The sequence below is a fragment of the Parasteatoda tepidariorum genome, chromosome 3 (assembly GCF_043381705.1).
Source record: "Parasteatoda tepidariorum isolate YZ-2023 chromosome 3, CAS_Ptep_4.0, whole genome shotgun sequence".
NCBI lineage: Eukaryota > Metazoa > Arthropoda > Arachnida > Araneae > Theridiidae > Parasteatoda > Parasteatoda tepidariorum.
This window is the reverse complement of record NC_092206.1, coordinates 59,828,088-59,845,405: the sequence shown is the minus strand read 5'-3', so window position 1 is coordinate 59,845,405 and position 17,318 is coordinate 59,828,088. Positions and strand designations below refer to the sequence as shown.

The 17,318-nt window shown below is 25.8% G+C and overlaps 1 protein-coding gene across 2 annotated transcripts in view; it reads left to right on the top strand.

The window, feature by feature from the left end:
* Positions 1–17,318, top strand: part of LOC107446239 (DIS3-like exonuclease 1) — a 50,080-nt gene that overhangs the window by 16,691 nt on the left and 16,071 nt on the right. For both annotated transcript variants that reach the window (XM_071178698.1, XM_043040606.2), the window contains exons 8-16: positions 689–804; positions 1,920–2,032; positions 5,283–5,436; positions 7,491–7,639; positions 10,405–10,596; positions 13,309–13,411; positions 14,026–14,120; positions 15,199–15,361; positions 15,563–15,658. In XM_071178698.1, coding sequence (XP_071034799.1) covers positions 689–804; positions 1,920–2,032; positions 5,283–5,436; positions 7,491–7,639; positions 10,405–10,596; positions 13,309–13,411; positions 14,026–14,120; positions 15,199–15,361; positions 15,563–15,658 — 1,181 coding nt within the window. The remainder of the gene's footprint in view (positions 1–688; positions 805–1,919; positions 2,033–5,282; positions 5,437–7,490; positions 7,640–10,404; positions 10,597–13,308; positions 13,412–14,025; positions 14,121–15,198; positions 15,362–15,562; positions 15,659–17,318) is intronic.

The following is a 17,318-nucleotide window of genomic DNA, read 5'->3' as shown; positions in this document are numbered from 1 at the left end:
AACTATTTGTTGCAACAAAATCTTTTTTACCCATTTGAGTTGCTATATTTTCTGTTTTTTGTTGCCTAAGCGGTCCATTGATTGGAGTATTACATTCTCCAATATTTTAAAACCACAGTCTTCGAGCTTTTTCAAACTTATTTATCTGTACCTGATCTATTTAATTTGCACTCACTCTGAGTTTTCATTTGGTTTTTCACTTCTAATAAGATCCTCACGATTTTTCAAAATTTTGCAAAGTAGAGGCTGGGAGATCTTTAACTGTGCTAATTTATTTTTGGTAAAATCTCTCAATACTTAAAACTTAGCTATTCAGAAATTAAATTTTAAATGACCTTTTTTTATTTATAGATCTTAATCCTTTAATGCATATGTTAATGTACAAATTTCTGACAATGTTTCTCAGTTATACAATATTCTATTTCAAATAAAACCAGTTTTAGCATAAGCCAGTCAATTTTTTTCAAACAGAACTGTTAAAAGATTTATGAACTATTATGACGTTCTTGGCAATAAAAACTTATTAATAGTAATATGATTTTTGTACTTCTTATGGCATCGTCCCAATAACTAAAGAGCATCTTTAGATGATTATTAACAGCATTAGATTACAAGTCAAAATATTTTTATAGAGTTTTTACCCTTAACATTATTTACTTGTTTATTGTTGCGTTTAATTTTTTTGCAGATGCTTCGTTGGAAAGCAATGATTCAACAGTATTAACAACTCTAACTACAGGTAAAATAGTGGGAATTCTAGAGAGACGATGGAGAAATTATGTCGCAACTCTTCCAGAAGAGGATGTAAGGATTATTCTATTTATCAAGTTATTGCTTTCATTATTAAAAAAAATCATTAGTTAAAATTACTTTTAAATTTTATAATATAGTTTATTTTTTGTAATAAGTCGTAATTTTTATCATAAAATAATTGTGTAAGTTTTTTCAATATTACAGTTTTCTTTGTAGAAAATTGATTACTATAGAGTAAAAACAAATATTTTACGTGACAAAAATATATAGTTTTCTGTTATATCTTCAGTTCAGCATTCGGAATCAGTACGTGCTGAATGTCTCATTTGTTTGTAAAAGTGAGCAATTATGATATGTAACAAATATTACAGACTTACACCAAAGTGAATATGTTAGTGCTGTCATTCACTGGAAAATGTTCACAGCAACCATAATTGTTCCAGAGATCTGGTTTTTTGTCATTCTAGTATTTCATTTTAAATAATGTATTAATTTTAAAACCAGTGTATTTAGATAAACGTCAATTTATTAATAATTTAAGTCCTTAATAGCACTGAATATTATAATTATATTTTAAAATAATGCTCTTGATCTATGCATTTGTGCAAGACTAGAACAAACATTTTTTATTTTAACTAAAATAAATATATTAACATAGAATTATTCATTTACATTATTGTGAAGACTACAATCTGACAAATACCAATGTTATTCAATAAATGTCAAAACTACTTTGGTATGTAGCTGATATGTATGTTAAAGATCATTATTTTTCACTTATAAAACAGTTGTTGTCATTCAGCATTCACTGATAATAGGTATATACACTCACCATACAATAATTCATTTAATTCTAGTATTTCATTTTAACTAATGTAGTAATTTTAAAACAAAACTATTTAAGTAAAAATCATTTAAGTAATAAATTAAATATATTGTGAACCCAAAAAAATTTTTTTGAATAGTTATATAGTTAAACAATTTCAATAGTTTGTTCCTTTTCTTTTTAAGATTTAAAGAGACTTTTTTAGAAATTATAAAAATAAAATGAGTTTTATATTTTTTTATATTTATTATTTGATTTAAAAACACCAAATTGTGAAATTAGGACATTTCATTGTTAGAATGAAAATTCTATTAAAAAATAAATATTTTTCTATTTTCAGGACTCTAGTTCAGCTTCTAAAAATAAAGAGAGGATCCTAGTAATACCGTATGATTATCGTATTCCGAAAATTAGAATCGTTACTAAACAAGCTGAAGGCATTCGAAACCAAAGGTAAGTTATATTTCTTTTTTAAGTGGTTTAAACTAAGAAGCATAAAATGTGTCTTAACCTATTGATATTTGTTAATGTTTTAAGGTACTTATGGGTCATTCTCACTGAAAAGGTATAAATAGACTAAAACATTTTCTTAAATTAAAGTAATTAACCCCTTATTTCCGAAGCGTCACGAAAAAACATCTACATGCAAACTCCGGATAGGTGTTGTTTCNATAATAATGGTCAAGTTTTCTATTTTATTTTTTACAAGATTTAAAATATTTTACATTCTGCCTTGTCCATGGAGGAGATGTAATAGTCAACGGAGGAGACATTTTATATTATAAAATATAAAATGTCAATGAAGACTAGTTCATTAATTATTGGGTACAACTGATATGAGTTTAACATTAATAAGTAAATAATAAAATATTTAATTATTAGAGATGGAGCTACTTCCGATTAATCATGCTGCTATGAAAGGAAACATCCATTTTTAATCTAGGTGTACAATTTTTTAAGTAACTCTTACTGAATATTAATAAATTAAAATGTAAAGACTATTGAAATAAAAATTCAGACTCCACATGAAAGTTGGGTGTTGAGATTACTCTTTTATGAACATTTTATGCAAATTAAACATACTGTCATCCAAATAACATTTTTGTTTTTTCTCTTTTGTTATTGTTTCTTTTTTCCCTGGGCACAAACGGCTTGCTCTATTAATTTCTAAAAATTTAAGAACATTTAATCACGATTTTTCTGTTAAATCTTTTTCTGATACAGATTTTAAAGTTTCTTGCTCTTTTTTTTTTTTTTTTTTTTTTTTTTTTTTTTTTTTTTTTTTTTTTTTTNAGGGTTTTCTTTTAATTTCTGTCCAGCTTGTCTCATACTAAGTTTTTTCTGCTCCCTTCTCTTTTACATTTGAACATTTGATTGCTTTCTTTTTTTACATTTTGGTTTTGCCATTTTTTTCCTAAAATTTGAAGAGAAAAAAAAATGTTAAACATCACAGAAATTATTTAGAAAAATTGCCAATATTTACTTCTCGGATAAGAAAAAGTTCAACTTAATTGATTTTCTTTAAAAATACAAACAAATTAACACATTTGTGGCATTTTAAAAAATATCAATTAAAAGAAAATAGTTTTTTAATTATTAAAATTGTATTATGGTTATCTAACACATTGTCTCTTCCATTGACTGTGTCTTCTCCTCCGTGGACTTGTTATGTCCACTGAGGAGACAAAAACTAGTTCTTGATTTTTACTGATTTTTAATTTTAAAGTTACAAAAATGGGACAGTTCTTTTTATTAAATATACTATTTTTGCAATCTAAAATTCATCTATCAAAAATAAAATGATTTTCTCTTACCTTCTTTATGATGTCCACGGAGTATATGGTGAGAACTTTACCAAACCCCAGTTGAACACAACAATCCAAAACTGACACCAAAGAGAACAAAAACAATTGATAGTTAACATTAGAAAATGGAATGGTTACCTTTCCCAGAAGCTATCTTATAGGGATTTCGCATATGCTGCCCTTTATTGCATATTTACCGAACTATATTAATTGTCCACGGAAGGAGATTTCATTTTTGATGGACGAAGTTTACTAGTCATTTATTTTATAAAAATAATTTTTTTTTTAAAATATTAAATAAAAAGTTACTATAAACATTTAACTAGGTAAAACTACAAAAATCATTAAAATAACATTTAAATTGTTTAACAGCCATTAAAAAATTTTTTGTGTCACAGACATAGGGATGTCCACAGAGGGGATTTTGAAGTTTTGTTTATTAAAAAATAAGATTGAAATATTAAATACATTTAGCAGAAATGCATATGATTTGTTAGCTAGAACTTTACAAAAAAATGATGAAGAAAAATATAAAGAAATCTGCTGTATTTCCTATTACTTATTACTAAGGGACTTAAAAAATCACCTTTTTGTGAGAATGACCCTTATATAGTTGTATTTAAGAAAATCAATATATTAACATTTTTTAATTAATTTTGAAAAAAAGTTCAATACAACTTACTAGAGTGATAATTGATACACCACTTAAAAAACTTTATAATTCTGTTTGTTACCTTACACTAATTTTTTAGAATTTCTGAAATCATAAATAAACTTTTCTCTTTTTTAATAAAAAGTAGGTGTGTGTATTAAGTAATTCTTAATGCACACAGAGCTAAAAGACAGGACTTACGTTTTCCAATTTTAATTAGAGTTCTGTTTTAACTCCTAATATGGAAATTTCTAGAGAAATACAAACCTTTCCTGCTGACCCATTGTAAACCTTAAGCATAATTGCAATTAATAATTAAAACTATAACAAATATCCATGCGCAGAGAGGGGGGGAATGTTATATGCTCGCTGTGAATCCAGATAGTTGTGCAGTAGTAATAATTGAGTATCTACGATTGTTACTAGCGTAAAACAAAGCTATTTGATCTTTAGTAGATAATGGCAGTAGTACGATACATTTTAAAAGCTTAAATATACAGCCCAACAATCACTCTTAAAAGTGATGAGGAATTTTTCCTATTCTAGGAGAGATAATGCAGTGTTTAAGAAATGACAATTTAACAGGAAGTGAAATTAATGGTGGCCCGTTAGTCCAGGACCTGTAAAATTTCCTCTATATTTATTTGTTACGGTGAAATAATTTTTCAAGTGTACATTGATTAACCTCAAATGAGAATTCTAGGAAATTTTGCAAATTAAGAAACAAAACTGTTGTGCTTAAAAACTTTCTTTTTTCTCTTTACCATCATTTTGACCCTTATTTTCTTTGCATTCAAAATTACCATTATTTTAAATGTCCACTACAATCAAAATACTTGAAATATTATTAATAACTAAAAGAAGAACTTAGTATGTTTTTATTTTCTAAGCAAAATTATTTTTGCTTCTAATTCTTATACATTGTTAATTTACAATTATAATTTCTATTGAATTATTCTCAAATTATGCACCTGTGTCCTGGGGAACCATAAGTTCCTCAATTTAGCACTGTGAAGCATTCCAATTATAAAGTTTTATATCTTCAGTTGTTAGGTGACAATGTCTTCTTATTAACTGATATTAGTCTGTCTTTGAACGGCAAAAATTCTAAAAGTGTGTAACCAATTAAAAAAGTTAGGAAATTACTGAACTATCGCACTTACTCTTATTGAGTATAAATGAATATACCATGTGTATTTAATTGTCATTTTTGCTTTCATAGTTTTTTTTCTTTGCGTCTCTTTAGAATACTTGTTCGAATTGATAGCTGGGAGAAAGAGAGTCAATATCCTAATGGGCATCTTGTTCAAGTCTTGGGTGAAATTGGAGACATAGAAACAGAAGTTCAATCCTTATTAATTGAACATGAGCTTTTGGTTAAGGAATTTCCACAGAACCTGGTAATATCGTGCATTGTTTTGGAAACATTAATTAGATTTTTTACAGGCTTCCTTCTTGTTGCTTACTATAAGGCCTAGATTAAATCTATCTCCTATTTATAATAAAATACTTGATAAATATATGCATGTCATCAAAGACTAACAAATATTTTTCAGTTTATTTGTGAAGTATGTCACATGTATGTATTTCTGTGAAATACGTCTGAAATAAATTAAAATGGGAGATAATAATTGTGATTCAATGTTGTGCAGTTTTTGTAATTAGCATTTTTTGTTTAATTACATAAAACCATGTAAAAGAAGAGAAAAAAAAATTTTTTTTGCAATTTATTTCAAACATTGAATGTAAATAAATATTGGTGAATGTTTATTTTTTTTAAAGAAAAATTTATCAATGTTTAAATCATTAGAAATAACTTAACAAAAAAAATGTGTTATAATATGTTGTATATAATATGTTGTTCTGGTAATTAATTATGTATCAAGGAAAGAAAGTAAAGAGCAATCAAGTTTTGCTGTTTGTTTTCTTTACAATAAGGACATAAATTCTCTTTTTTTATTTTAATTTGACTCATATTCTAATGGCAATTAATTTGCAATCCTAACAATAATGGTGAATATAAGTTCAGCAATCATTTAAAATTCTGACTTATTTATTTTTACGTATAAGTTTTTTCATTAATTTTTTAATATCTTCTTTATATATTTTATCCTTTTATATTTATTCTTTTTATTTATTTATTTTCATTGTTAGATGATAGATAGATAATATATCTTTCAATTTTACTATTTATTTTATTAAATTGGAAGGACGTTTAATTTATTTGTTACTTCATCTATATGTAGTCCCCATATAATCAAATTTCTTTTCACCTCTCTGAATAAACATATTCACTGTTACATGCTTTCTTAACTCTGAACCTCTACCTAACTGTGATCCATACCTCTAATTTTATTCCTTAAAAGCTTAAATTTTTTGTCTATGATAATTTATAAATTGGAAATGGAATAACTCAAGCACGTGTAACCCATACAAAAAAGTATCTAATATTTTCATTTAGAAACACATAATCCTGAAAGTCTGATTTTAGAAAATGTAATAATTATTTTATCCAGAGATAATTCTAATGTGCATTCATGTTGTATTAATTATTGTGAATTCAATTTCAAAAAGCCATTGTACCATGATTTATCTATGGAGTTATATATATTATAGCCGTTGTTGAACAGCCGACCCAATTTTTTTTTGGGGGGGGGGGCTTACGACTACTAACTCTGAAGCCTTGTAATTTTGAACCCAGTCTGGAAAACAAGGGAATTCCCTGATCAAGTATTGGTAAATTTTGCCCTCCTGGAGGATGGAAGATTCGTTTGATGGAACTAACCTGCATTTGTGTTGCATGGAGAGGCGAACCACAAAAACTTCCCATGGTTAGCCTAATGGCAAGGGGACTCGAACCCATGATCCGTCTACCATTAAGGATATTTTACGTCAGTACTGTGGTCAGTGCGAGCTAAATGCGGAATTCATATCAACCAGCCATCGCTGGAATTCGAATCCAGTTCACCTTATTGGAAGACAAACACTCTATCCCCTGAGCCATCACGGCTTATATATGTATATAAATAACTTTTGTAGTGCAACCTGTAGTGCAAGTTTTTTTAAGGAGAAAAAAAAATTCCTGACTCTATTTTTCCAGTCAGTTTATGGCGCCTTACTTTAATTAAAATTCTGTGTAGCCATTATGAAGTATCCTTTTCTCTTTCAGGTGCTTGAATTGCCTATATATACAGATTCTATTTTGCTTTTATATTCTATTGCTCATTATGAATTCAGTTTCAAAAAGTGGATGATTATATTAGTGTCAGCCACTGTATCATGATTTACATGTAGAATTATATTTGTGTAAATTAGTTTTATAGTTCTTTCACAACCGGGATAATTTTTCATAGAAAAAAAAATTTTCTTTCCTCAATTTATCTAGTCAATTTATTGCACTGTACTTTAATTGAAATTGAGTGTAACCTTTACGAAGTATCTTGTTCTCTTTCAGGTAGCTGAATTGCCTATATGTACTGATGAACAACCCTGGTTGGTAGAAGATACTGAAATAGCTAAACGAAAAGATTTGCGATTTTCTCATTTAATATTTAGTATTGATCCCAAAGGCTGTGAAGATGTTGATGATACCTTATCAGTTAGGTATGTTTTGTTTAAACTAAATTTAAATTTTGCTTTAATTTTTTCCATAGAAATTTTGTAACTGCTATTATGTCTGACAATAATTCAGAAATCAAATAACCTGAGCAATTATGTTATTCAGCACAAACAATGAATGGTCTATCTTTTAATATTGCTTTGATTTAAAAATTAATATAATTCATCCATTTTAATATACTTGTAATTCTAAGTTAAGAAGTAATTTTTTTATGAGCAAATATGAAGCTGTTATTATTAGCAGTGGTTGTTTCATAAGTCATATCAATGTAGTTTATTAGATTTGTCGCATGAACATACATTGTTCATGCGACTTAATGATATTTAAGATAAATTATAATAGATTTATATTGCCCTAGGGGTTGAAATTTTATTCCAAATGAAATTTAAAGATAAATCTTTTACAAGAGTGTTTATGATGTAAAAATTTATGTTTGATATTGACTGAAAACTATCCATGGACTATATTTATCCTATGTATTAAAATGAAATACTATAAGATAAAATTTATTGCTAAGATAAAATTTATTGCTAAGATAAAATTTATTACTTTCATTCAAAAAGTTTTTTAGCTTTATATTCATTAACATGAAATGATTAAATATATTCATTATATGGTAGAAATTTTATTGTGATTATATTAAACCAAACAACTTAAAAGCTATTATGTTTGTTATATTTTATGATGCAACAAATTTTCATGAAATTTTTCATACTCTTTATATTTTCTTTTATGTGTTATAGTTCAAAATTACATATTACTTGATATTTCTTTTGCTTATCAAATATGAATAAATATTAGAATTATTTTGCAGAAATTGTAAACTATGTTGTTAAAAAATTAAACTATATATATTTTGATTGCAGTGATGTCAGATTTATGTTAATCATTGGTTTTTAATCATTGTATTTAAATTAAATATATTTTTAAATAATCCTAATCTTATTATGAATTCAATTGGAAAATAATATGGAAGAAATGCATACGCAAAATATAAAGAATGTGAATAAGGTTACATTTTTTTTTCAGCCAACTACTCTATAAAAAACTTATTATTAAAATCATGATTTTTTTTTAATCATATTATGGTATAAAAGTTAGTTTAACATTGTTTGTAAATGGTGTATAATCCATTGTAAATGGTGTGAATATCTTTACCTTGTACTTTATACCTTGTACTTTACCATTATCTTTACCTTGTACTTTATAGTAAGGAACTACTTAAAAATAAAACAAGCAAACCTCTCTAAAATATTTTCTAGTCCTCAGTGTTATTTCTGTGCTATAAAATCATATCATTCTCTTAAATATTTCGTTCTTCCTTTAAATTTTCTCAGTGTGTTAAATTATTTTGGAGTTTTTTTAAAAATAATAATAATTAAAATTTCTGCAATCCTGTTTGTAATTAATGTAAATAAAAAAAATATTCACATAGTCCATAAAAAAATGAAAAAAACATAATTTAATGCATACAAAAATAAACACTCCAAAGTTAATAATTTTAAATACTAAGACTTTTGTTTGCTACCAGCCGGTTGTAGCATTTCTAACTGTTACCACTTTTTAAAACATATGGCCCCTTTTTCAAAAATTTAAAATTTTAAAGAGTTAAGAAACAGTTGATATTTATAATATAAGGCATTGCTTTTGAAACATTTCTTAAAATGTAGTAAACATTACAAAGTTTTATTTCTGAAATTAGGAAAAATTTTGAGATTCAAGTTGGAAATAAAGTAATTTTTATAACACTTTAAAATCCCATAATTCATATGTATTAAAAAAAATAATAATAATACTTTGAGGTGTATTATCAACGAAAATTGTGATCAGATGGCTACTGGCATACTATTTTATAATTGCCAATTCTTATATTTAGTTGACCTGTGGCCAGTAGCGAACGTTAACTTTGCAACTTTACCCTATACTACTGAGCCTTATCACATGTGCAAAGGTGTAGGGATCCCCAAGACAGCCTTATCATTTAAATACCCTTGGAAAGAGGAAGGTCATAATTTATTTTCAGAATGAAGCAAAAAAACCTTATTAAATTTTCAAAAAAGGTGTTGGAATGAAGAAAAAAAAAGTATGTAATTTAAATTAATTTTTATGTAAAAGCATGTGGAAATTATTATTTTGTAAAAATTTATTTCCAACGAAGTATTTAAACTCTTAGAGACCTAAAACTTCATTAGTAAATTTGTTTGAAATTCATATTTAAATCTTTATAACATATTTTTATTTAGCCAAATAGCTACGTGGTAATAATTTAATCTCATACTATAATTAAAGTTTAAAAGTAATAATTAATGTATAAAAGTAGTAATTAAAGTAAGTAAAGTACTATAATTAATGCTAGCACTATAATTAAAATTTGAAATTACTTATTTATCAATTGGGCGACCCCTTTGACTGGGCGTCTAGGCCCATTGCCCCCTTCTCTCTCTCTCTTTCTCTGCACGCCACTGCTATGAATTTTTCAAGGTTGTTCAAGTTTGTATAGAAATTTTTCCGCAATACACACATTTCTTATTGTGTAACGGGGGATATATAATATGAGTTGAAAAACTTTTTTTTGGGGGGGGAGTTCAACAATACGTGAAAGGACTTCGCAAATGCTTAATCACTGAAGTTTAATATTCAGTGTAATATAAGTTGTAGGTCATAAGGTCACAATCGAACTGGTAAGCCAGTCACTTTTATTGGTAAGCAACTTGAATAACCTATTTCACAATTCTTTTTCATTCATTAGAGAGCTTCCAAATGGTTTCCTTGAACTAGGTGTACACATTGCTGACGTCACTCACTTTGTGAAACCTCTTTCTCTAGTTGATCTGGAAGCAAGAAGCAGATCAACTTCAGTTTATTTACCGGACCGCCGTTACGATATGTTGCCTCATGTTCTGAGTGGAAATTTGTGTTCCTTGTTAGGCAGTGTTGATAGGTAAAGTTCTTTTTTTAGTTTATCTAAAACTTGAATATCAATCAATTTCAAATTCTTCTGTAAACATGTTATAAAAATAAAAAAATTTTATAAGACTAGATTTTTATAGCAACTTATTATCCCTTTGAATAGTTTTCTTTCTTTTTCTGGATTAACATTTGTTTTGAAAATGTTGTGAATTCAAACCTAAAATTAAATCAGAGTTACTTTGCAACTAATCAGTCCACTTATAGACTATGAATTGAAATATTTATGTTATTTATATCGACAAAAAAAAATTCGCTAGATTTAAATCATGTTTAAAATCCTAATTGAAACCACATTTAAAATCCTGATTGAAACAACTTTATTTAAAAGAAGAAATCATTGATTTAAATCAACTGTGATTTTTTAAAATTAAAAATATTTTTTATGCAATATAATTAATGCATATATTCTTTAGAGTATGCCTTTTTTTAAGTATTATTTCATTGATAAAGAAAATTTATCACAAAGAATTAATGAAAGGGGATGCATATAAGATATTATATTTCAAAAAAGTCTATAGAAATAATAAAAAAAGGACTAAAAGTTGATCAGAGTGGTGCTAAACTTTAAAATAATAATTTTCCATTAGCTGTGTACAAAATAATTAACTGTTTAATAAACATATTTCAATCATTCCTAGTTAATAAATTTTTAAATACAAATGCTTTTAAAACTTATTAAATAAGTAATTAAAGTGTATGAATAATGAAGAAAGAGGTGTTCTACCCAGAGTGGCTTACGAAAAAAAAATTATCTGATCTATTTTAATTTAAATATATATATATATAACTATAGAACCCTCTGCTTAACTCTTAATTGGATTGTATATCTAATTGACAAATTGTCTACCTGTCTTTAAAATTCATGAGTGCATTGAGCTTGAACGAAATTAACTCTATTTTTTTATTCAGTGATTAATTTGTAGTAATTAAAAAATAGTTTTATCTATTTTAGTAAGAATTATTAACTATTTGAGTTATATTGTTGATGAGTACTATTAGTTGTTAATAAATCGTATTATGAAATGCTTTGGTTGTTAAATATAAAAATAAAATGAAAAGTGATAGTGAACTTAAAAAAAACATGATTTAAATCAAATAAATCTATTATTATTATTAAAAAAGATCATGATTTTTGTCACTCCTGCAAATTAGTATTATTTGACTAATGAATTTCAATTAAAGTGATAAAATTTAGCGTTTATAACTTTTGAAAATGTAAAATTGTTATGGTAACAGTCCAATGTGGCAAAAGTCGAAAGTATATTTGACGAANAGCATTCTCGTTGGCACCCTTTTCTGTATCATTTATGTTGGCAAATTGCGCCCTTTTTTTAAAATACACAAGAAGAAATAAAAAATTAAATAAACGTGAACAAAATCTAAACACCGACGTATAACCGATTCTGTGTGTAGTATAAACGATATATTTTTACATTAAAATGAATAGGAATGATTTGGGACCACACTAAAACGTCGTATAAATGTAAACGTCGTATAAGTGATCGTCGTATAAACGATGCTCCACTGTATATATAACTATAGAACCCTCTGCTTAACTCTTAATTGGATTTAATTGACAAATTGTCTACCAGTCTTTAAAATTCATGAGTGCATTGAACTTGAACAAAATTAACTCTATTTTTTTATTCAGTGATTATTTTTGTAGTAATTAAAAAATAGTTTTATCCATTTTAGTAAGATTTATAAACTATCTGAGTTATATTGTTGATAAGTACTATTAGTTGTTAATAAATAATTTTATGAAATGCTTTGGTTGTTAAATATAAAAATAAAATAAAATGAAAAGTGATAGTGAACTAAAAAAAACATGATTTAAATCAAATAAATCTATTATTATTATTAAAAAAGATCATGATTTTTGTCACTCCTGCAAATTAGTATTATTTGACTAATGAATTTCAATTAAAGTGATAAAATTTAGCGTTTATAACTTTTGAAAATGTAAAATTGTTATGGTAACAGTCCAATGTGGCAAAAGTCGAAAGTATATTTGACGAACGTCTAGTTATCTAGGATTAGAAATAATTGTAATTTAAAAACGTGAAATTATTTTCTGTAACCATGTTTAATATGTTCGTATGATTAAATAAGTCAAATTTATATAATAAGGTTACTTTTCTATGCACAATTTTATCATTTCTCTAAATTTATCATTTGCATTCTTTAGAGATGTTAAAGCGTTATGATAATATCCCGACTTGGCGAAACCACTTGACATAAAATATGCTGATTGTGGCTAACAATGGTAAACTGACTCGTTGTTAACACAAAAAGAATCTCCAACTCATCAGAACTTCTCTCCTATGTGAAGTTGGTAAAGTTGACGTTAAACAGAAAACCTTCGTATTTATTTCTACTATCAATTCTCATTGATCAGAGTATAGGGTTGATAAAGATAGTAGTTTAAAAAGGTAAAATTTATATGTCCCTTTTTTTTAAACTACAATTTTTAATATCATTAAATAAATTAGATTAAAATGATTATATTGCTTTATTGTACACATTTTTCTTTGAATACTTAAATTTCTGTTTAAATAAAAAAAAATCTAATTGAAAAACTTTATGAAATTGTTGCATATTCAGGAACATTTGATATACTTGCTATAATACTTATAATTCTCATTCTTAAAATAAATTTTCACCAGCTGTTAATTTAATTTAGATATGCTGTAAGTGTGCTATGGGAATTGGACAAAAACTATCAAGTACAAAATGCTTGGTATGGTAGAACAATTATTAGGTCAAGCTACAAACTTTGTTATGAAGTAAGTATCAAATCAAGAATATATTCAAAATTGTGCAGATTTTTCTCCTTTATACCATGCATATGTCTAAGTATAAGGAGATTCTTAGGATTTCTTTTTTCTCCTCACATAAATTTTTTTTTTTTTGTGTGTGTGTGTGATTCAGAGAGAAAAATAAACATATTTGTTCTCTTTTAACTTTTTGCATTTAATCTACTAAACATCAATGAAACTAACAGTTAGGGCAACATATTATTAAAATTGAGAAAAGAAAAAAACTAACTCAACGTATATTAAAAAAACATTTCAGAATTAAAGGGGGGGGTTGTAATTTATATGTTACCAAAAAATGTCTCTTTTATAATTTAATAAATTAATACAAAAACAATTTATCTGTCCAATAAATTTGAATTCTTACAAAAAAAATTTCATTGTTACTATTAGCCGTAAAAGTGTGATTTTTTTTCTGTTCCCTCCATATTTGTAATTTTATTCTACGTTTCAGTAGTAATTGCTCTTTGTTCTGTTTGGTGTATTTATTTCCACATGTTATTCTTGATTTATATTTATTTTTACATAATGTTTCTTTGATGGTGTGTTTTTAAATGTGTTTGAATATGTATTTTAACTCTAAGGCAGCTCAAGATATTCTTTTTGGAGCAACTGCTGAGAAAATGATTGCAGATATCCCAGAGCTTCAAGGACTTAGTGACAGTAAATTATCATTGAAGTATAAATTTTCATTTCTATTCTCTTCTTTTTTTACTATTTTATTATTATTTTGTCTATTTTTTTAATCCTTAGATAAAAGTCAAATATGTATGCATGAAAACAAAATCAAAATATCAAGAAACAAAATATTCATTTTCAATATATACCATTTTTAAAATAGAAATTTCTGGAAAGATTAATGAAAATTCAAAGTAATATGCTATGAAAATTGTTGTCACTAGCTCTGTAAATCTGTCACTACCTTGTCTTTTCACTGATCATAACAAGTATGTATTTATTTTTAATTTATAAGATGTTGATGTAAAAAAAAGTAATAATAAATCTTCCCACGTATGTAATCCGATTTCCACTTGGCCAGTTTAATATTACCATTGCAATTTATAAAGATATTGATGAGGTAAATTGTAGAAGAAAAAAATTTTTAGTCATTATAATTAAAAATATTTTTGTTTGAAATTAGACTTTAATTAGTGTAAGGTTCTTAAATTTGTATGCCCTTGAAAAGTACTTTTACTTTTGTTCTAAATTTTTTATTTTGAATTATATTTATCAACAACATTAATAATAAAACATTTCTTAAAAAAGTGTGCATTGAAATTTGAAATAAAAAATTTAATGCTCTTTTATCTGTAAAAAAAAAATTTTTGTTTTTCCTCCAAATTTTTAACTTATTTATAAAATTCATTTATTTAAATTCATTCAAAAATTGTGACTTATTAAAAACTTTAACATAAAATAAAAACTAATAGCATTTTTTAAAATTATATTAAGTTATTATAAAAATATACTAACCTCATATTATATTTTTAATATGCACTTCCTTGTTAAGTTTACAGTTTCTGAGTTTGTTTTGTTTCATTGTATGTTACAAATACTCAATTCTTAATGCAAATGCTTGTAGCTTTTAAATATTAAGGCTGATTTTGAAATCAACTCAGAAGAACCAATTCTTAAATCAATCTTTAAAGTGAACAAATTTTCATAATTTAGTAATAAAATTAATTATTAAATTTCTTGTGACATCAATATGTTTGTATGTTAACAATTAATGTTAATTTTTTTTTTAAATGATAAAGATTTCAAGACCTGAAGAATGCTCTGTCAAAACTTTATTCTATTGCTAATTCAATAAGGAGGGAAAGACTTCAAAAAGGAGGGTTAGAATTGAACAGCATCAACATGAAGTTTGAAATTGATCGGAATCTTCCTTCTGCAGTAGCAGATGTCAAATCAGCCAAGGTTTGTAAATCTTTTCTTTTGAAAAGAGCTTTTGACAATTTATTAGTATTTCTATAAAGGTTTTTATTTGAACAAACATTGCATAAATGTTTGCACTGTTATTTATATTTTTTAATATTGTTAAAGTGTTTTAGTTCAAAAACTTATATTCTGCCTATTCAATATCAAATTGTATAAATAAAATGATTAAATTTTTTGCAGGAACTTGCTGTTCACAAGACTGTTGCCGAATGCATGATTTTTGCAAATCATTGGGTCGCAAAGAAAATTAGTGAAGTTTTTCCACATCAAGCAGTGGTAAGCAATTTTTAGAAATAATTAACAATATTATTTAGTATTCATTCAGCTTTTCCTAATTTCAAAGCTCTACCTTTTTTATTTGTTTTTACTTTTTTTTTCATTTAATCAGAATTCCATTAAGGCCATATCTAGAAATATTTTAGGTATATAATATTTTTTTTTATTAATTTATAATAAAATACTAAGTTTTTAGTTAGTTAAATCCTGGTTGCAGTTACCATGCACCACTCCAGTAGGCACTTTATATTATATCATGGCTTCTGCAGATATTTTTTTATCTCAGATTTTATTAAAAAAGAAATGAGTGAAAAATTTTCGTTAGAAGGTAAAGGAAAAGTTAAGATCAAATTATCAGTGAATGTACAGTAAGAAATTTATTTGAAGGAAATTTAAGTGGGTGCAAATCAATAAGCAACCTTAAAATTCAGCTATTAACCCCTCCTTTTTTTTCTTTCTTAATTATTTCCATAAGATTAAAAGATTTTACTTCAATACTATCCCCTGCAAGTTCATCCTTTTTATAAATAGTTTTTTTTCCTTCTCTTTTTGGAAAAAACTATTGATCTTTCCACACAATTACTTCATTTAAATCATCTCTTAACTTAAATGAATAATCCAAAGAAACTGGAGTGGAAAGATATTCTTGAAAATGTGAAAACCGCATTTGGTTCAAAAATTTGCTTAGGATCAATCGTATAACTGGATTGGAAAAAAATGTTTAGTTTAAACCAAAGTCAAGAACGTTTTCAGATTATTTTGCAGTTTTGGATTAGCTTTATTCTTACATAACACGAAGTATACCCTATCTTCCGTTTGATTATAAAATTAGTCTAAATTAAAGCAATAATATTGTATTAGAAAGTTTTTATCAAATACTTTTGTTTTTTTTTTTTTAAAAATAACTATTCATATTTAATTTAGTTTGATACAGAATTTTAATTATGTATAGAATATACAGAACCTTTATTACTTAGTCTGCTTGCGTATTCAGGCTTAACAGTATTTGATTATAAAAATTAGTATACTAATTGTAATTGAGAATTAAACATAAAATTTGTAGTAGTGTGTATGTTTAATAGGTGGTTTATTAATTTAACTGTATAAAGGAAATTTTTGCTTCAGATATTTTATTAGTTCTTTTTACAATTTTAAAATTATGTATTACAACACTATTACATAAGATATTAAAAGAAAGTACAGTTATTTTAATTTAAAAAATTCATTAATTTTTTTTAAAAAAATTCAGTTGTTGCTTTTTAGTCTTTGTTTATTTATAAATGATGCATTAAACAACTTAGAAATCAATGCTATTATTATTTAAACTAGATTACCATTATAAAATGTTGAAAAAAATTACTTTTATATTTGTTATTTCTTCTTGAAAAAGAGTTTCTTCAATTTCTTTTACTTGGGTTTGGATTAAAATCATTTCTTCTGGGACAATTTTTTCTGTGATTCTTTTCCTTTTGTAGTAGAAACTTGCCATCCTTAAGGAAATTAGTCATTGCTGTTAATCAAATTTTAAATCCTGTCTGAATTAAAATCAAGGCACAATTTGATAAATCATATAAAGAAAAATGAGAGAAAATAGAAATGAACAGTCAGATATTTATTCTCACTAAGTTTTAAAAATTAGTAACAAAGTTTGTCAACAGAT